This window comes from Talpa occidentalis, unplaced genomic scaffold, assembly GCF_014898055.3.
Source record: "Talpa occidentalis isolate TD23 unplaced genomic scaffold, MPIMG_talOcc4v2.1 talOcc4.10, whole genome shotgun sequence".
In the NCBI taxonomy this organism is placed as follows: Eukaryota; Metazoa; Chordata; class Mammalia; order Eulipotyphla; family Talpidae; genus Talpa; species Talpa occidentalis.
The window spans coordinates 4930658-4946253 of NW_023600993.1; the positions used below are offsets into that span (position 1 = coordinate 4930658).

The 15596-nt window shown below is 59.4% G+C and overlaps 1 protein-coding gene across 5 annotated transcripts; it reads left to right on the forward strand.

Annotated features, from left to right (window-relative positions):
* Nucleotides 1-837: 837 nt before the first annotated feature.
* On the forward strand, nt 838-15411 carry BRPF1 (bromodomain and PHD finger containing 1). 5 transcript variants are annotated; one of them, XM_037522311.2, is made up of 14 exons: nt 838-905; nt 2555-3163; nt 6749-7708; nt 8471-8633; nt 8967-9098; nt 9441-9587; nt 10367-10676; nt 11019-11339; nt 11662-11946; nt 12436-12583; nt 13138-13274; nt 13377-13495; nt 13809-13963; nt 14622-15411. In XM_037522311.2, exons 2-14 carry the CDS (start codon nt 2565-2567, stop codon nt 14803-14805), a joined length of 3660 nt encoding a protein of 1219 aa, XP_037378208.1. In that variant the 5' UTR covers nt 838-905; nt 2555-2564; the 3' UTR covers nt 14806-15411. The 5 variants fall into 5 exon arrangements, with proteins under 5 accessions (XP_037378208.1, XP_037378198.1, XP_037378219.1 ...); XM_037522322.2 differs by having other exon boundaries at nt 839-905; nt 9441-9569; XM_037522301.2 differs by having other exon boundaries at nt 9441-9569; nt 13138-13495.
* The last annotated feature ends 185 nt before the right edge of the window (nt 15412-15596 follow it).

The following is a 15596-nucleotide window of genomic DNA, read 5'->3' on the forward strand; positions in this document are numbered from 1 at the left end:
CCCGCGCCCGCGACCCCGGGCGGCCGCCACAGACGCCCCCGCCCCGCCGCGCCCGGCGCGTCCCCGGCGCCCCCGCCCCGCGCTCCCCCCCGCCCGGGCCCCGCCCCTCCCGCCGGGCCCCGCCCCCGCGTCACCGGGCCCCGCCCCGCCCCGCCGCGGCCCCGCCCCTTCCCAGAAGCCCGCGGCCCCCCGGGCTCCGGCCCCCCCGCCCGCGGCCCGGCCCCCAGGCCCGCCCGCGCCCCGCCCCGCCGCCGCCTCCCTGGGAGCGCGGCCGGGCCCCGCCGCAGCGGCCCGCGGGAGGAAGGGGGGCGGGGAGGGGAGAAGGGCGGGCTCCTCCCGCCCGGCCGCGCTGCCCGTCCGCGGCCGCAGATTCGCCACAAACGGCCCGCCGAGGGGGGCCCCGGCCCGCGGCGCCGGCCCCCGGGGGCGCGGCGCGCCGATGGGGGCGCCCGGGGGCGCGGCGGGGGCCCGGGGCCCCGCGCGGCCCCGGCCGCGCCCTCGCGAGCCGCCGCGGCGGGCGGGCGTCCGTGGCGAAAGTGCCGCCCCGGGGCGCCGCGGCGCCGCGTTTACCCTGCGCAGCCGCCGTCGCCGCCGCCGCCGCCGCCGCCGCCGCCAGAGCCTTTGCCGCCACCGTCGCCGCCGCCGCGTCCCGCGCCCCGCGGGCCCCATTGTTCCGGCGAGGCCCGCGCGGCCGGCCGGGCTCTGCGAGCGGGCGGCGGCCGGCGGGCGGAGACCCGGCGCCGGCGGGCCCGGGAGCGGCGGGCGGCAGCGCGGGAACCCGGCGCCGGGCCCGGGCGGCGCGGCCGCGGCCTCAGCGTGGGCGCCCGGCCCGCCCTCCGCGCCGGCCTCCCCGAGGGGTCGGAGCCGCGGGCGCCTCCGGCATGAGCCCGGACCCGCCGAGGCCGGTGAGTGCGGCGGGCGGGCGGGGGCGCGGCGGCGGCCGGGCGGGCCCTGACCCCGGCCCCGGGCGGGGCGCCGCCCGCCTCCCCGCGCCGCGGCGGGCAGGGGTGTGCGCGGCCCGGGCCCCCGCGGGCTCGCGGGGCTGTGCTCGCGCCCCGGGGCCGCGCCGCCCTCCCGGGGCCCCGCGGGCCCCGCTCTGGGGAGCCGGGACGGGGCCGCGCGCTCCCCGGGGGCGCCGGGGGCGCTTGTTTACGCCGCGGCGGGGTGCGGGGACGCGGGCGGGCGGCGCGCCCGCGCGGGAGGTGGAGGCGGCCCGGCACCTTCGTGGCCGCCGGGGCCCTCGACGGGGCCCCCGCCCGGGCCGGCCCCCGAGGAGAGCGCGCGAGAGGGGCCGCTGTCAGAGATGCGGGGCGGCGGGGGGCGAGCCCCCGGCCGCGCTGGTCAGCCCGGGAGGCCTGGGGACAGCGCGCTCGTCTGGGGCCAAGCTGGGCTTCCCGGGGCTGGTGCCATCTGCTGTCTCCTCGCGCCCAGGCCAGGAACGTGGGTGAAGAAGGGAGGGCCCCGAGAACCAGCCCGGAGCTCAGTGTGCCTGGATCCTTGTTTCTTTTTGTCCCCTCAGGGCATGGCACTAGGTGGCCGCTGAGTTGATGTTGCAGGAATAGATGAATGGAAAGTTCGATGTAGAGCACGTTGCTGTCGCCAAGTGACCTCGCTTGTCACTTGAGTCCATAGTGCGTCCCCACCTTGCTCCCAGCGCGAGTGCCAGGGTGTAGGCGTCCCCCAAAGACCTTAGAAATGAACTAAATCTTTCTGCTCTCCAGTGATTCCCGCTGAAGTCCAGGACTAACTCGCTGGCTGCTCCATGGGCTCACGCTGCTTTTAGTCACCCCCTTTCAACTCCCAGTGGGCTGACTCCCTTATTCAGCCACACACTCAGTAGGTTATTCATGCTTTTGCCCAAAACTGAGTGTCCAACGCACCCAAGGTACTGGGACTAGAGGTGGGTGGGCGCCGGTGTCTGCGCTCCACAGCTCCCCAGCTCGTGGGAAAAGACAAAGAACTTCCAGTGTGATAAGTGCCCTGGTGGAGGTGGAAATGGAATGCTCTGGAAACAGCTCCCCATGGGAGAGACAGATAAGTCATAACAGAAGAAGTGATATTTGAGCCAAGTTTTGAAGAATAAGTAGAAGCTCAGTGGCCAGAGAAGATGGAAAGTATTCCAAACAGATCATTGTGCAGGAATAAGAGGTTGCAACAGTCAGGGAAGGGCAGGTTGCCCTGGGTAGTCAGAAGCATCGCTGCGAACAGCAAGACTAGGGGCCTGGAAGACTAGAGGAGTCTGGAAAGACTAGGACCAGACATTAAAGGAAGCACCTTGGATGTCAGCATAGGGAGTTGGTTATTCTGAAGAAAGTGGGAGCATGAGGAGGCTTTGGATCAAATGATTGAGCTGATCGCTACTGCTTGGTGGAAAGATCATCCTGGCCACATTCTGTGAGACTGGAAGAGTTGAGAGATAGGGCAGAATGACCGGGCAAGAGGTGATGAGGCCACAGTGTGGAGGTGACATCTGGAGACCCTGTAAAGGGAGGGAGTGGGGTGGGCCCCCTGGAACTCTTTCCCTGGCCTCTGCTAACTGATCTGTCCGTTCTAGATGTGACAGCATGGGGGTGGACTTCGACGTGAAGACTTTCTGCCACAACTTGCGGGCAACTAAGCCACCGTATGAGTGCCCCGTGGAGACCTGCCGCAAGGTCTACAAGAGTTACAGTGGTATCGAGTACCACCTGTACCACTATGATCACGACAACCCACCGCCCCCACAGCAGACGCCGCTCCGCAAGCACAAGAAGAAGGGGCGCCAGTCACGCCCCGCTAACAAGCAGTCACCCAGCCCCTCAGAGGTGTCCCAGTCACCAGGCCGTGAGGTGATGAGCTACGCCCAAGCCCAGCGCATGGTGGAAGTGGACCTGCACGGCCGAGTCCACCGCATCAGCATCTTTGACAACTTGGATGTGGTGTCAGAGGATGAGGAGGTCCCTGAGGAGGCCCCCGAAAACGGCAGCAACAAGGAGAACACTGAGACCCCGGCTGCGACGCCCAAGTCTGGCAAGCACAAGAACAAGGAGAAGCGGAAGGACTCTAACCACCACCACCACCACAGCGCTTCTGCCAGCACCACCCCCAAGCTGCCGGAGGTGGTGTACAGAGAGCTGGAGCAGGACACCCCCGATGCCCCGCCCCGGCCAACTTCCTATTACCGGTAAGGCCGCCTCTGCCTCCCAGTTCTGGAAGAGTGGGCATGCAGGCCCCGGGGCGGAGGGGTGACGCAGACGGGAGGGGTGAGGGAGAGTGGGAGCACGCCGGTCCTGCCTGGGCAGGGAGGAGAACGATGCGCCCGCCAACGGAGGCGCGGTCACTGCGCGGCCCTCACCCACGGGGTGCTTCGTAATCGCTCTCGCCCCTAGCACAGGGAGCGTTGTTCTCTTCACACCGATGAGGAAAGCACAGGAAGGGGACCAGACTTACTGAGGGCCGCCTGCCGGGCGGTGGCTGAGCTGAACTCAAACCCAGGTCCTGTGACCCCAGGACTGCACTGACTCCCCTGCTCCGGAGACCCCTTTTCTGGGTCTCCAGAGCAGGCCTCATGTTCCCATGCTGGCCTAAACACAGCAGGCTGAGGACACTGATGGCTGCTGCTCCCGAAGGCCGTGCGTCCTGAGAGGTAGTCCCCCACTGCTGCGTGGCTGCCTCCCGGCCTCTCGCAGGCGCACGCAGCATTCTCGTCCCCGGCTACTCCTGCAATGACTCACTCACCCCGTTTTTCCTGGTCTCCCACCTCCTCCCCAGAGCTAGTCACGGTGGCTCCTAGTGACGACCCAGGCATCAGGGGAAGGTGAAATGTTAGGGTGCAGAGGCGCTGTGGTGGTGAGGCTGCATGCAGAAGCCTTAGCTGAAGAACGGTGCAAAGCCCGGTGGGCGTGGGGGGTAGGGCGGATGGGGGTGGGCGTCAGGAACAAAAGCCAAGTAGAAAACTCTCTGAGAGTCTTGGCGTTCGAGGCGATGGTGTATTCGTGGGACTCTGCTGAAGAGCAGTCCTAGGCGTCAGCCAATCAGAAAGCCTGATCTCTGGGAAGTCTTGCTATAAAGGTTTTTATAAGAAAGGTGGTTTTTACCAGAACGGCAATCCATGTGATATTAGGTAAAACCTCAGCTCTCTGAAGGCACATCTGCAGGGACACGAGCGGCATGGCCCCTTTGCTCCCGTCCCTGTCACACGCGGGCCTGTCTCCTCTCCCCCGTCCTCTCCTGTCCCTGTCCAGCCCAGCGGGGACTGTCCCCTCCTGGCTGTCAGTTTCCCCCGTTCCTGCCAGCACCAGTGCCCATCCCCACCCCTCAGCACGCCAGCACGCTCTGCTCTGCTGGGCAGCTCCACCCAGCTCATTCCTCTCCTTTCCCTGCGCTCTCACTCATTGACTCTGCTGCGGGGTGTCAGCTCTGCTCTCCAGACTCGGCCGGCGCGCTGTCATCCGCGGGACACGTATTGCGTGTCATTTGTTACTGCCGCTAGCAGAGCTTCCCGAGTTTGGGAGGTGATTTGCTTTTTATATAAACTAGAGAATATTTGAGGCTGTATCTCTGAAAAGACCCCGTTCTCTTGCTCGCATCTGAAACGCGTGCTTGTAGGGAGAGGGAGGGGGACTGTCACCTGCTGTGCCAGGAATTGTGCATGACACGCGGCTGCCCTGACCGTGCTGCAGCCTGTCATCTGGGCACACCCTGGGAATGTGTTTGGGTGCCGTGGTGTGTCGTGGTGGAGAAGGAATTGAGAGCTAGCTAGCGTCAAGGCCTAAAAGGGAACAAAGGGTCACACTGGGCCTGGGCCACACCCATTTTCCAGGTTGAGGACACTGAGCTACCTTGGGGAAGAGGTAAGGGCTGAGGAAGAAGCTGCTTCCTAGAGACAGGGCATTTTAGTGTCTCTCTTCCCTCCCGCTCCCAAAGTGCTTTCAGGTGAACGACACTGAGCGCCTATTTCTACATGGTGGGTCAGATACTGTCCTGCCGCTGTGCTGTAGTGGGGGAATTAGACGCAGGACCAGATATAACACAAGGCAAGGCGGGGCGGGGCTACACATTTAACTCATGTAGCTCACGCCAGCTGTGGGAGTAGGTTCACGGTAGCATGACCACTGCACGCGTCAGGAGGCAGGGCCGGGCGGTCAGCTCACTTGCCGCTGCCATACAGAGCGTGGCTGCAGGGCGGGGCTTGCCCGGCCTTCTGTCGTGCCGGAGCCCCTCCTGAGGGGAGAAGAGGGACGGAAACACTTACTGATTTAGTCCCTCCATTTTCACTGGCAGTGCTGACTTGGGAGTAGGTGGGGTCATCCTCATTCTAGCAATAAAACTGAGGTTCATAAAAGAGCAGTGATGTCCTGAGGACCACAGAGTGGCTGTACCGGGGTATAAACTCAGGTTTGTTAGAGACCACAGCCCCCTTCTTTCCACTGTAGCTGCCTTTACAGTGCCAGAGTCCAGGCCACCTAGAGCATGGCAAGGGCAGTAGGACTGTGCCCTGTATTCCAGGCACCTGGAATAGCACTCAACCCAGTCTTGCTGGTCTGGTGAGTGTTATAGGGGGGCTTTTGCCGACTTTGTGGTCGTATGAACTGTCTGTAGTGGGCAATTAACTTCTCAAAGCTTCCGCTCCCTCACCTATAAAATGAGGGCAATGAAAAACATTGAGCCGGCCTCCCTAGGGGTTGAGTCTCAGCGCTGTCATTGCTAAGGCCTGAGTTTGATCCCTGGCCAGGTGACTACCCACACGGTACAGCAGACCTCTCCTGTCTCCCCGCTGCTCCCCGCAGCAGTGGATTTCAGTAGATCCACCTGTTCTGCTCCCCACTGAATCTTCTCTCCCCTATACCTCTGGCCTATACCCCAATTCTTCCTCTCAAAAATAAATAAAATTTTTTAAGATTTATTTTTTATTTATACAGAAGTTAGGGTACAGGCCAGAGGCGTGGGAGGGTGAGAGGATTCACCAGAGACAGAGTGGGGAACAGAACAGGCAGACAGACTGAAAGCACTGCTGAGGGGAGCAGCGGGCGCGACAGGAGAGTCTGCCACGCCATGTGGCATGGCCGGCCAGAACTTGAACCCGTGCTGCAGAGGCTGCGGACAGCTTCACAGTGCTGTGCTCAACCCGCTGCACCACAGGGGAGGCCCTATAAATAAATCTTTAAAAAAAAATTGAGCCTGTGGCTGTGGTAAGACATGTGGTGACTTAGCACAATGCCTGACTCATAGTAAGTGCTCAGTAAATCTTAGCTACTCTGTTGTCTCTTAAGGCTACTCAGCGAACAGGGTACCTAGACTTTGAGGGAGTTCTCAGCTGCTGCTAAAACAATTTATATATAATTGAAAAGCAACACTTGAGGACTTTCCTTCCTGTGGCTCTTAGCACCATTATTCAGTCCACCCAGTGGGTCCTCGCTGCCTCACCCTCCTCCCTTCAGGAGTCTGGCTGAGCCGCTTCATCCCAAGGGAGGTGAGGTAACCATTAAGACATAAGCTTTGGGGTCGGAGTCACAGACCTGGGTTCACATCCCAGCTCTTCCCACCTTCTCACACATGAGTGGGGGGTAGGTGCATTAACCTCTCTAAGCCTGCATTTCCTTTTATGAAAAGCAGGGGTGACTGTACTCCCTGGGGTTGAGGTGAGGACTAGTGGAACCCACACGTGAAGGGGCGGGCCCGGCGCTAAGGCAGAGCTGGAGGAGCATAGGCTGTCGTGCTGAGGCGGGCGTCGGCGGCCGTGTGATGCTGGGCTGTCTGTGACCTGCAGGTACATCGAGAAGTCGGCGGAGGAGCTGGACGAGGAGGTGGAGTACGACATGGACGAGGAGGACTACATCTGGCTGGACATCATGAACGAGCGGCGGAAGACGGAGGGCGTGAGTCCCATCCCGCAGGAGATCTTCGAGTACCTGATGGACCGGCTGGAGAAGGAGTCCTACTTCGAGAGTCATAATAAAGGCGACCCCAGCGCGCTCGTGGATGAGGACGCCGTGTGCTGTATCTGCAACGACGGCGAGTGCCAGAACAGCAACGTCATCCTCTTCTGCGACATGTGCAACCTGGCCGTGCACCAGGAGTGCTACGGCGTCCCCTACATCCCCGAGGGCCAGTGGCTGTGCCGCCGCTGCCTGCAGTCACCCTCCCGCGCGGTCGACTGCGCTCTGTGCCCCAACAAGGGTGGTGCCTTCAAGCAGACAGATGACGGGCGCTGGGCCCATGTGGTATGTGCCCTGTGGATCCCCGAGGTCTGCTTCGCCAATACGGTCTTCCTGGAACCTATCGACAGCATCGAGCACATTCCACCAGCTCGCTGGAAGCTGACCTGCTACATTTGCAAACAGCGGGGCTCAGGAGCCTGCATTCAGTGCCATAAGGCCAACTGCTACACAGCCTTCCACGTGACGTGCGCGCAGCAAGCCGGCCTTTACATGAAGATGGAGCCTGTGCGGGAGACAGGGGCCAACGGCACCTCCTTCAGCGTCCGCAAGACAGCCTACTGTGACATCCACACGCCCCCGGGGTCAGCACGCCGCTTGCCTGCCTTGTCCCACAGCGAGGGTGAGGAGGATGAGGATGAGGAAGAAGATGAGGGTAAGAGCTGGAGCTCAGAGAAGGTGAAAAAGGCCAAGGCCAAATCCCGGATCAAGATGAAGAAGGCTCGGAAGATTCTGGCCGAGAAGCGGGCAGCAGCGCCCGTGGTGTCAGTGCCCTGCATCCCGCCACACAGGTATGTGGGATGGAGGTAGACTGGCAGGTGAGAGAAAAAGAAGGCCTGCCTTCTTGCGGAGGCACCGTTCCCGGAGTGGAGCAGCAGGCTTTCAACTCCACAAGAGTTTAAGAAACACAAAAAGAGTTTCTCAAAGGGGCTAAAGTCACCAACCTTTTACACTAGGAACCAGAAAATTCAACCCTTGTCTGGCAGATTTAGCAGGTGTTTTAAACTGCCCTGCATTTTGCTGGTGTTTAAGAAGAAAGGGGCTAGATCTGACACTCGCTGCCGCGGGGGAGATGGGGGGACTCCGGCGGGGAAGACGGGGGAAGGAGCGGCTCCAGAGGTGGGGAGATGGTTCGTCCCGAGTGAGGGCTGCAGTCGTCTGTGTGACTCCTTGGTGCTTTGTAGGTGACGTACCGCAGTGTACTGCTGTGCGGTTGCGCTTTTTCTTAAAACCTTCCAGGAGTCAGTGTCTGGGTATCCCAGGATCAAACAGTGCGCCGAGCTGCGGAGAGGGAAGCAGGCTTGGGGACTAGCTCCTGACCTCCTGACGCACAGGTTCGGGGTCTGGCTTAGTTAGGGGGCTTGGCTTCTCGTCCGCTGAGGTGCCCCTGCTGGCACCGCTTGCTCTTTTTGCCTTCAGCTCAGTCAGTGTCAGAGGCCTTTTTGACAAGAGATTTATTCTCTCTTCAGTCCCATTCAGGAGCTTTCACTTTCCTCTGTTCTTAAGAAAATCAGAAACCAACAGGTTTTTCTCTTCGTCCCCCTGCTTCTCAGGCTCAGTAAAATCACCAACCGCCTGACTATCCAGCGGAAGAGCCAGTTCATGCAGAGGCTGCACAGCTACTGGACCCTGAAGCGACAGTCTCGGAATGGGGTCCCGCTGCTGCGTCGCCTCCAGACACACCTGCAGTCTCAGAGGAACTGTGACCAAGTCGGGGTACCGTGTCACTTTCCCTGTGGGTTCTGGGAACTAGGGTCCGGGGGATGAGGACTGCAATGTGTGGCTTCAGCTTCCCGTGTCGAAGGATCTAGGCTGTTTCCTCCTGTAAGGTACCCACAGTCCAGGCTTAGGTGAAGTCCTTATCGATTATCGGCTCAATAAAAGGGGGTTGTTCGTCTGTGTTCACTCAGTCAGTAGTGAACACGTGTGCCGGGCCTTGGGGGCACGGGCTGAGGCGCTCCGGCGTCCGCTGGCGGGCCTGCCGACAGATCACCGTGCGCCTCGCCTCTGGCGCCCTCGTCATGTCCCGGTCCCCTTTTGCCTCTGTAGAGAGAGTCTGAGGATAAGAACTGGGCGCTCAAAGAACAACTCAAGTCCTGGCAGCGGCTCCGACATGACCTAGAGCGAGCACGGCTGCTGGTGGAGCTGATCCGGAAGCGGGAGAAACTCAAGAGGGAGACGGTGAGTGCTCCCAGGCTACTCTGGTCCCCGGCAAGGAAGGGCATGTGTCCCCTGGCCAGGGAGCAGCAGGGCTGAGGCGGGAGTCAGGTCTCCTGGCGCTCATTGTGCTCACAGACCTGCTCTACGTGGAGAGTAAGGCCAGAACCCCAGATTAGAGGATAAGGGAAGCTGTGCTTGGACTCCAGGCAGGGAAAGGCCCGAGCGTCCGTGGGCGGGGTGAGTGCGTACACCCAGCCGCTGGGCGGGAAGGCAGATGTTCCCCAGTCACCAGGACCATCGCCTCAGAACTCTCTGCGAAGGGCCTGTCCTGGGCCTGGCTGATGGGGCCATTATGTGTGTCAGATCAAGGTCCAGCAGATCGCCATGGAGATGCAGCTGACCCCTTTCCTCATCCTCCTCCGCAAAACCTTGGAGCAGCTCCAAGAGAAGGACACAGGCAACATCTTCAGCGAGCCGGTCCCTCTGTCTGAGGTAACCGAATTGGACGAAGTAAGAATCCCTTCCCCTCACTCCACCTTCTTTCTGTTCCTCTCCCAGTTGGACCCCTGCTGCAGGTCTGGGCCAGGGACTAGGAGGGGACCTTGAAGAGGGGCTGGTGGCTCTGGGACTTCAGGAAGAACTGGAGTCACATGCATCACCTGGACTCTGTCTTGTCCCTGTTACACCCGAAGGGCCCAGAATGGGAGGCAATCTGCACTCCTTCCCCAGAGGCAGGGACTGAGTCTGCCAAATGAATAATCCCAGGGCAGGAAGACACTTTCGGGGTGCTGAACCCTAGAACGGAGACTTTAGAAGGCTCAGCACCTAAAAGAACCAGCTCTGAAGCCCTAGGTCCTGACTGGCAGACTCTTCTCTCTAAAAGGTATAAAATGAGAGGCCTGAAGCTGTAGCCTCCTTCTAAATCTTAATAAGTAAAAAGAATGTAGGAATGCAGGTAGTGTGTATTTTGAGAGGATTCCCCTAGCCTAACCATTTTCTTACTGACGACTCATTTGGTGCTAGGAGGTAGAGTTGGCTGTAATTTCATCACTGTTTTCCAGGAAAAGAATAGGCAGCCCAGAGAGGTTAAGAGACTTGCCAAAGTCACACAGCTGTGGCTGGTACAGTCAAGACTAGAATCCAGCCTTTCCTTTCCCCTGTGCTATATGCCTGTCTCTAACTGGTGGGAGGAGGTTACTAGGTGCATTTCAGGGGGGTTATTAGGAACAGGGGTTCAGGGGTAATGAGGAGCATATCTCCACTTAGCCGTACCTGCCCTGCTGTCCCAGGTACCTGACTACCTAGACCACATCAAAAAGCCCATGGACTTTTTCACCATGAAGCAGAACTTGGAGGCTTATCGTTACCTGAACTTTGATGATTTTGAAGAGGACTTCAACCTTATCGTCAGCAACTGCCTCAAGTATAACGCCAAGGACACCATCTTCTACCGGGCAGCAGTGCGGCTTCGTGAGCAAGGTGGTGCTGTGCTCCGCCAGGCCCGGCGCCAGGCAGAAAAAATGGGCATTGACTTTGAGACTGGCATGCATATCCCCCACAGCCTGGCTGGAGACGAGGCCTCACACCACACTGAAGATGGTGGGTGATAAGTTGTGTGTGTCCTCCACCCCCCCCCCCCCAAACTCACAGTTGAATGCCAGGGGTGAACAGCTTTCCAAAAGTCCCCTCCTGGGAGCAGGCAGTGTAAACAAGAAGTAGCTAGGCTGAGCAGTGCCGAGCTATCCCCAGGAATGCTTTTCCAAGAGGGCAGACTGGGTGATTGGATAGTGGTGCCCAACATCCCATATCTGGTCCCAGGCAACGTCCCACTGCTGGTCCGCTAAGAGGGTAAGAATGGGTTTCTCGCCGTCTGCCCAGGTTCGAGAGGCCCGGAGGGCCACCCTAGGTCTGAACTTTTTACCCCATCCCTACCCCTAACAGCAGAGGAAGAACGGCTGGTCCTGCTGGAGAACCAGAAGCACCTGCCGGTAGAAGAACAGCTCAAGCTGCTGCTGGAGAGGCTGGATGAGGTGAATGCCAGCAAGCAGAGTGTGGGCCGCTCCCGTCGAGCAAAGATGATCAAGAAAGAGATGACCGCGCTACGGCGGAAGCTTGCCCACCAGCGGGAAACTGGACGGGATGGGCCTGAACGCCACGGCCCCTCCAGCCGGGGCAGCCTGACACCCCATCCGGCGGCCTGTGACAAGGACGGGCAGACAGACAGTGCCGCCGAGGAGAGCAGCAGCCAGGAGACAAGCAAAGGTCTGAACCCCATAGCCAGGCTGACCCCAGAGCAAGCCATACTTTGATTCTGCAGCATACACTCAGCCCCTGCCACCCCCCAGGCAGAGGTCTTCCTGCGCAGCTAGCTGCACTTTCTCCCTCATTCCCTCCAATCACGGGCCTCTTAGCTCCCTCTCTGGCTATTTGTATCAGAGACAATGTTCCCGATTCCATCCCTCACAAGTCATCTCCCCGACTCTAGCTGGAGTAATGGTCCTCTCTACCCAGGCATGACCCTGGGCACCTACCCATCTCACATCAGGCCCCTCACCAACTCTCCTTCTCTCTTTCTCTGCTCCAGGCCTGGGTCCCAACATGTCCTCAACCCCCGCACATGAGGTGGGCAGGAGAACCTCAGTTCTGTTCTCCAAAAAGAACCCGAAGACAGCTGGACCGCCCAAGAGGCCGGGCCGGCCCCCCAAAAACCGGGAGAGCCAGATGACCCCCAGCCACGGAGGCAGTCCTGTGGGGCCCCCTCAGCTCCCCATCATGGGCTCCCTGCGTCAGCGCAAGCGGGGTAGGAGCCCCCGGCCCAGTTCGAGCTCAGACAGCGACAGTGATAAATCCACAGAAGACCCCCCAATGGGTGAGCCTCACCATCACCCAGCCCCCCAAGAGAGTGAGCCAAGCTACCATCCTTCCCCAACATAACTCCCACCTTCCCCTTCATTTGCCCATAAAATGTCAGAACCAGGAGGGTCCACAGGTATCCTTTAATCCCCACATTTTACAGACGGGGAAACTGAATCCCAGAGACACTGACCCAGCCAGATCTCCTTCCAGGGCCCTTCCAACGTATCGCTTCACCTTTTCTTTTCTCACCCTCCTTGGGGATCTCCTGCCCTTTAAGCCATTCGTGTCCTCAGGCCAGTAACTGCTAAGGGAAGTGCGAGGGGTGGGGCAGGGCTGTGACCAGCTGTGGCACACACTGCCCAGAGCTAGCTCTGCTGGCAAAGGTTGGAGGAATTTTCCAGCACAGAAGGGGAAGCCAAGCTCTAAGTCCCTGCTACCCCATGCCATCTCTGATCTGTATCTTCCTGACCATTTCCTTCCCTCCTCCCCTCCCCCAACCAAGACTTACCAGCCAATGGCTTCAGTGGTGGAAACCAGCCCGTAAAGAAGAGCTTCTTGGTGTATCGTAACGACTGCAGCCTTCCCCGGAGCAGCTCAGACTCTGAGTCCAGCAGCAGCAGCAGCAGCAGCGCTGCTTCAGACCGTACCAGGTACCAGCCCTCCAGATCTGGCCAGTGTCTGGGATGCCCTTCTGAGTTTCCCAAGGAGGGTGGCAACCATTTCAGCCAAGGTTGAGATGCCTTAAATCCAAGGTTTTCTGCCAAAAAAAAAAAAAAGAAGAAGAATGTCACTGTAACGGAATGGAGGCAACCCGCTGGGTTAAGCTGATGGTTTAGAGCAGAGGTGGAGTCTGGTGCCTTAGGTCCTTAGGTGGCCTGCACTGACCTGCACATGTAGTTTGTTTGACCAGCATGGTCATGTTTTATAAAAAGTGAGTCCAAAAGTACCCCCATAAAATCCCCAGTTTCTGTATTTCCATTAAAAATCAGATCTGGCAAATCTGGCTGATAGTTCTTTTGGACAGGCATGTACTTATGGCTACCACTACCAAATCCAGCCAGATTCAGTCAGATGAAAGCTTTTGACTTTGAAAGTTCTCCTGTAACCTGTTTTCCGAAAGTCTTAGACCCTGGGACTTAAAGGGCCTTCCACCGTGCCCTTACCCCCTCTTCCCCTCATTTGAGTTGCGCTCCATTGTCCACAGCACAACACCCTCGAAGCAAGGCCGGGGCAAGCCCTCCTTTTCTCGGGGCACATTCCCAGAAGACAGCAGTGAAGATACCTCAGGCACTGAGAACGAGGCCTACTCCGTGGGCACTGGCCGCGGCGTGGGCCACAGCAGTAAGTACCCCCGCCTGAGGCCAGGGATGTCCGGGGCCCAGTGTCAGGGCCTTGCCAGCCCTTTGGCTGCTGATCCGCCTTCTCTCTCCCATTCCTGTGAAGTGGTGAGGAAGAGTCTGGGCCGGGGAGCTGGCTGGCTCTCGGAGGATGAGGACTCCCCCCTGGATGCTCTGGACCTGGTATGGGCCAAATGCCGAGGGTATCCATCGTACCCAGCTCTGGTAGGTTTCCTCTCGTCTTGTCCCCCCCACCCTCCAACCCCAGGATGCAGTCTCACAACTAGCAGACTTTTCCTACTATGCGCTGGGCTCTGGAGCACGAGGATCTTTGGCAGATAGACACTTAGAGGTCCCTGCTAGTTTCTCCATCTCTCTTTGCCTTGGCCCCCAAAATAGTGCACAGAGGGAAAAAACCAAGATCAGCTTTGATAACTTTGTTCTGTCCCCATTTCAGATTTAATCTCCAAATCCTGGGGTAAGGTACACTGTGGGAAGGATGGGGCGGGACCAAACCAAGCTCTTATTATACTCTCAGATCATTGATCCAAAGATGCCCCGGGAAGGTATGTTTCACCACGGGGTTCCTATCCCTGTGCCACCACTGGAGGTGCTGAAGCTTGGGGAGCAGATGACGCAGGAAGCCCGAGAGCATCTCTACCTCGTCCTCTTCTTTGACAACAAGCGAACCTGGTAAGGGAGGAGGGGAACACTTGGTATGACTCGGCTGCAGATTCGACCCTGGGCACGGGGGTAGGCTCCCGGGAAATTCCAACAACAGACAAACCAGGATTTCCATCTTTGAGGTGAAGGGTTGTGTTGACAAGTCTGAGAGACAAACAGCTGTAGCTCGAAGCCAAAGGACCATCAGTGACTGTGACAAATACGGGGTTGGCTACCAACCCAGGCTCAGATGGCCGCTAGACTTGGGTTTCCCACTTCTGCCTTCCTGGTGACAAGATGGGGATAGAGTGGGCCTGAGTATTCAGACGCTGAGCCCCTGTCCTGTCACAGTTGTATAGATCATCTTCTTGCTACTTGTCTGCAGAGGATGTTTGTCAGGGCACCTATTTCAGGTTAGGTCAGGCCGCCTCCTCTTCACACTTCTGAATACTCTGAGGTTAACACCCCTCACTCCTACCCCCGTTCCTGACCGAAGACCAGGTTCGTCTCATCACGAGGTCAAGCATTACAACTGAGCGGGGCAGAGGCTTTGTCTCTTGTCTCTGTAACCCGGGGCCCATCAGCCTGGCCCAGAGTGGGCCCTTAGAGAGGGTTTCTCAGTGAACAAAGGCGCAAGGGAGGCTGTTCTCCCAGAGATGACTTCTTCCATCTTCACCATGTCCTACAGGCAGTGGCTGCCCAGGACCAAGCTCGTTCCTCTGGGGGTGAACCAAGACCTCGACAAAGAGAAGATGCTGGAGGGCCGCAAATCTAACATCCGCAAGTCAGTGCAGATCGCCTACCACAGGGCGCTGCAGCACCGCAGCAAGGTGCAGGGCGAGCAGAGCAGCGAGACCAGCGACAGCGACTGACACTGCCCCGCACAGCACCGCCGCAGTGCCCCGCACCTCTCCTCCCCTTTGCTCACTGGAGTGGCACCGGCCTCTGCACTGACTCATTCCTGGTCTTGGGGCCAGTCTCAGGGGAAGCTGGGTGGGGGAGGTCCCTCCTGCCCTGAGTGCAGCTGGACTGTACAGAACACTCCAAGGGCTGCGCGCTCGCTGGGGAGAAGAGGGGTCCCTCGGGCCGCGCGCTGCAGAGACCTCAGCACTGCAGCTTGGGGTGGTGGCCAAGGTTAGGACACTGCGTAAAACAGGCTGTCCCATCACCTCTGCCCGCCCTGCCAGGACAACCGCAACTGCCTGGAGGCCCGAGGCCCTTGAAGGTGAGCGGGCATCGGCCCAGCCGAGCGGTGGGGTTGACGTCTGTCCAGCCCGGAAGCGGGGCACTAGGTGACCCCCTCCCCTGCTGTTGTAAATACTGTAATTAGCGGAGAATTTAAATTATTCTCATTTGTAACTGCGTTTCCGGGTCGCGCCAGAGTCATTTGGTACTAAAAAAAAAAAAAGACTGGGGCCTGTCCCCACGCCCCTTCCCCTAGCGCCCTGCCTTTCCAACTGTTTGTATTTATTTCAAAGAAAAAAATATATTGATTCTTAGAAAATAGCCTCTTGGAATTCTTGGCTCTCGCACTCACGGCGGGCTCTGTCCGCGAGTGGGACCCCACTGCGCCCGCGGGGGCGGCCCCGGCCACGAGGCCCAGGCGGCCCGGCCACTTGCCGCGCTTCCCCCAGCGGGAGGCCGCAGGGCCGGCCTGGTCCTC

What these genes read in the sequence shown, in the direction of transcription:
- BRPF1 (XM_037522301.2), top strand. Translation starts at nt 2,565, where the DNA reads ATGGGGGTGGACTTCGACGTGAAGACTTTCTGCCACAACTTGCGGGCA. An exon ending in GGAACTGTGACCAAGTCGGG is followed by an intron (nt 8,634 to 8,966) that starts GTACCGTGTCAC and finishes TTGCCTCTGTAG; the next exon opens with AGAGAGTCTGAGGATAAGAA. An exon ending in AGCCGGTCCCTCTGTCTGAG is followed by an intron (nt 9,570 to 10,366) that starts GTAACCGAATTG and finishes CTGCTGTCCCAG; the next exon opens with GTACCTGACTACCTAGACCA.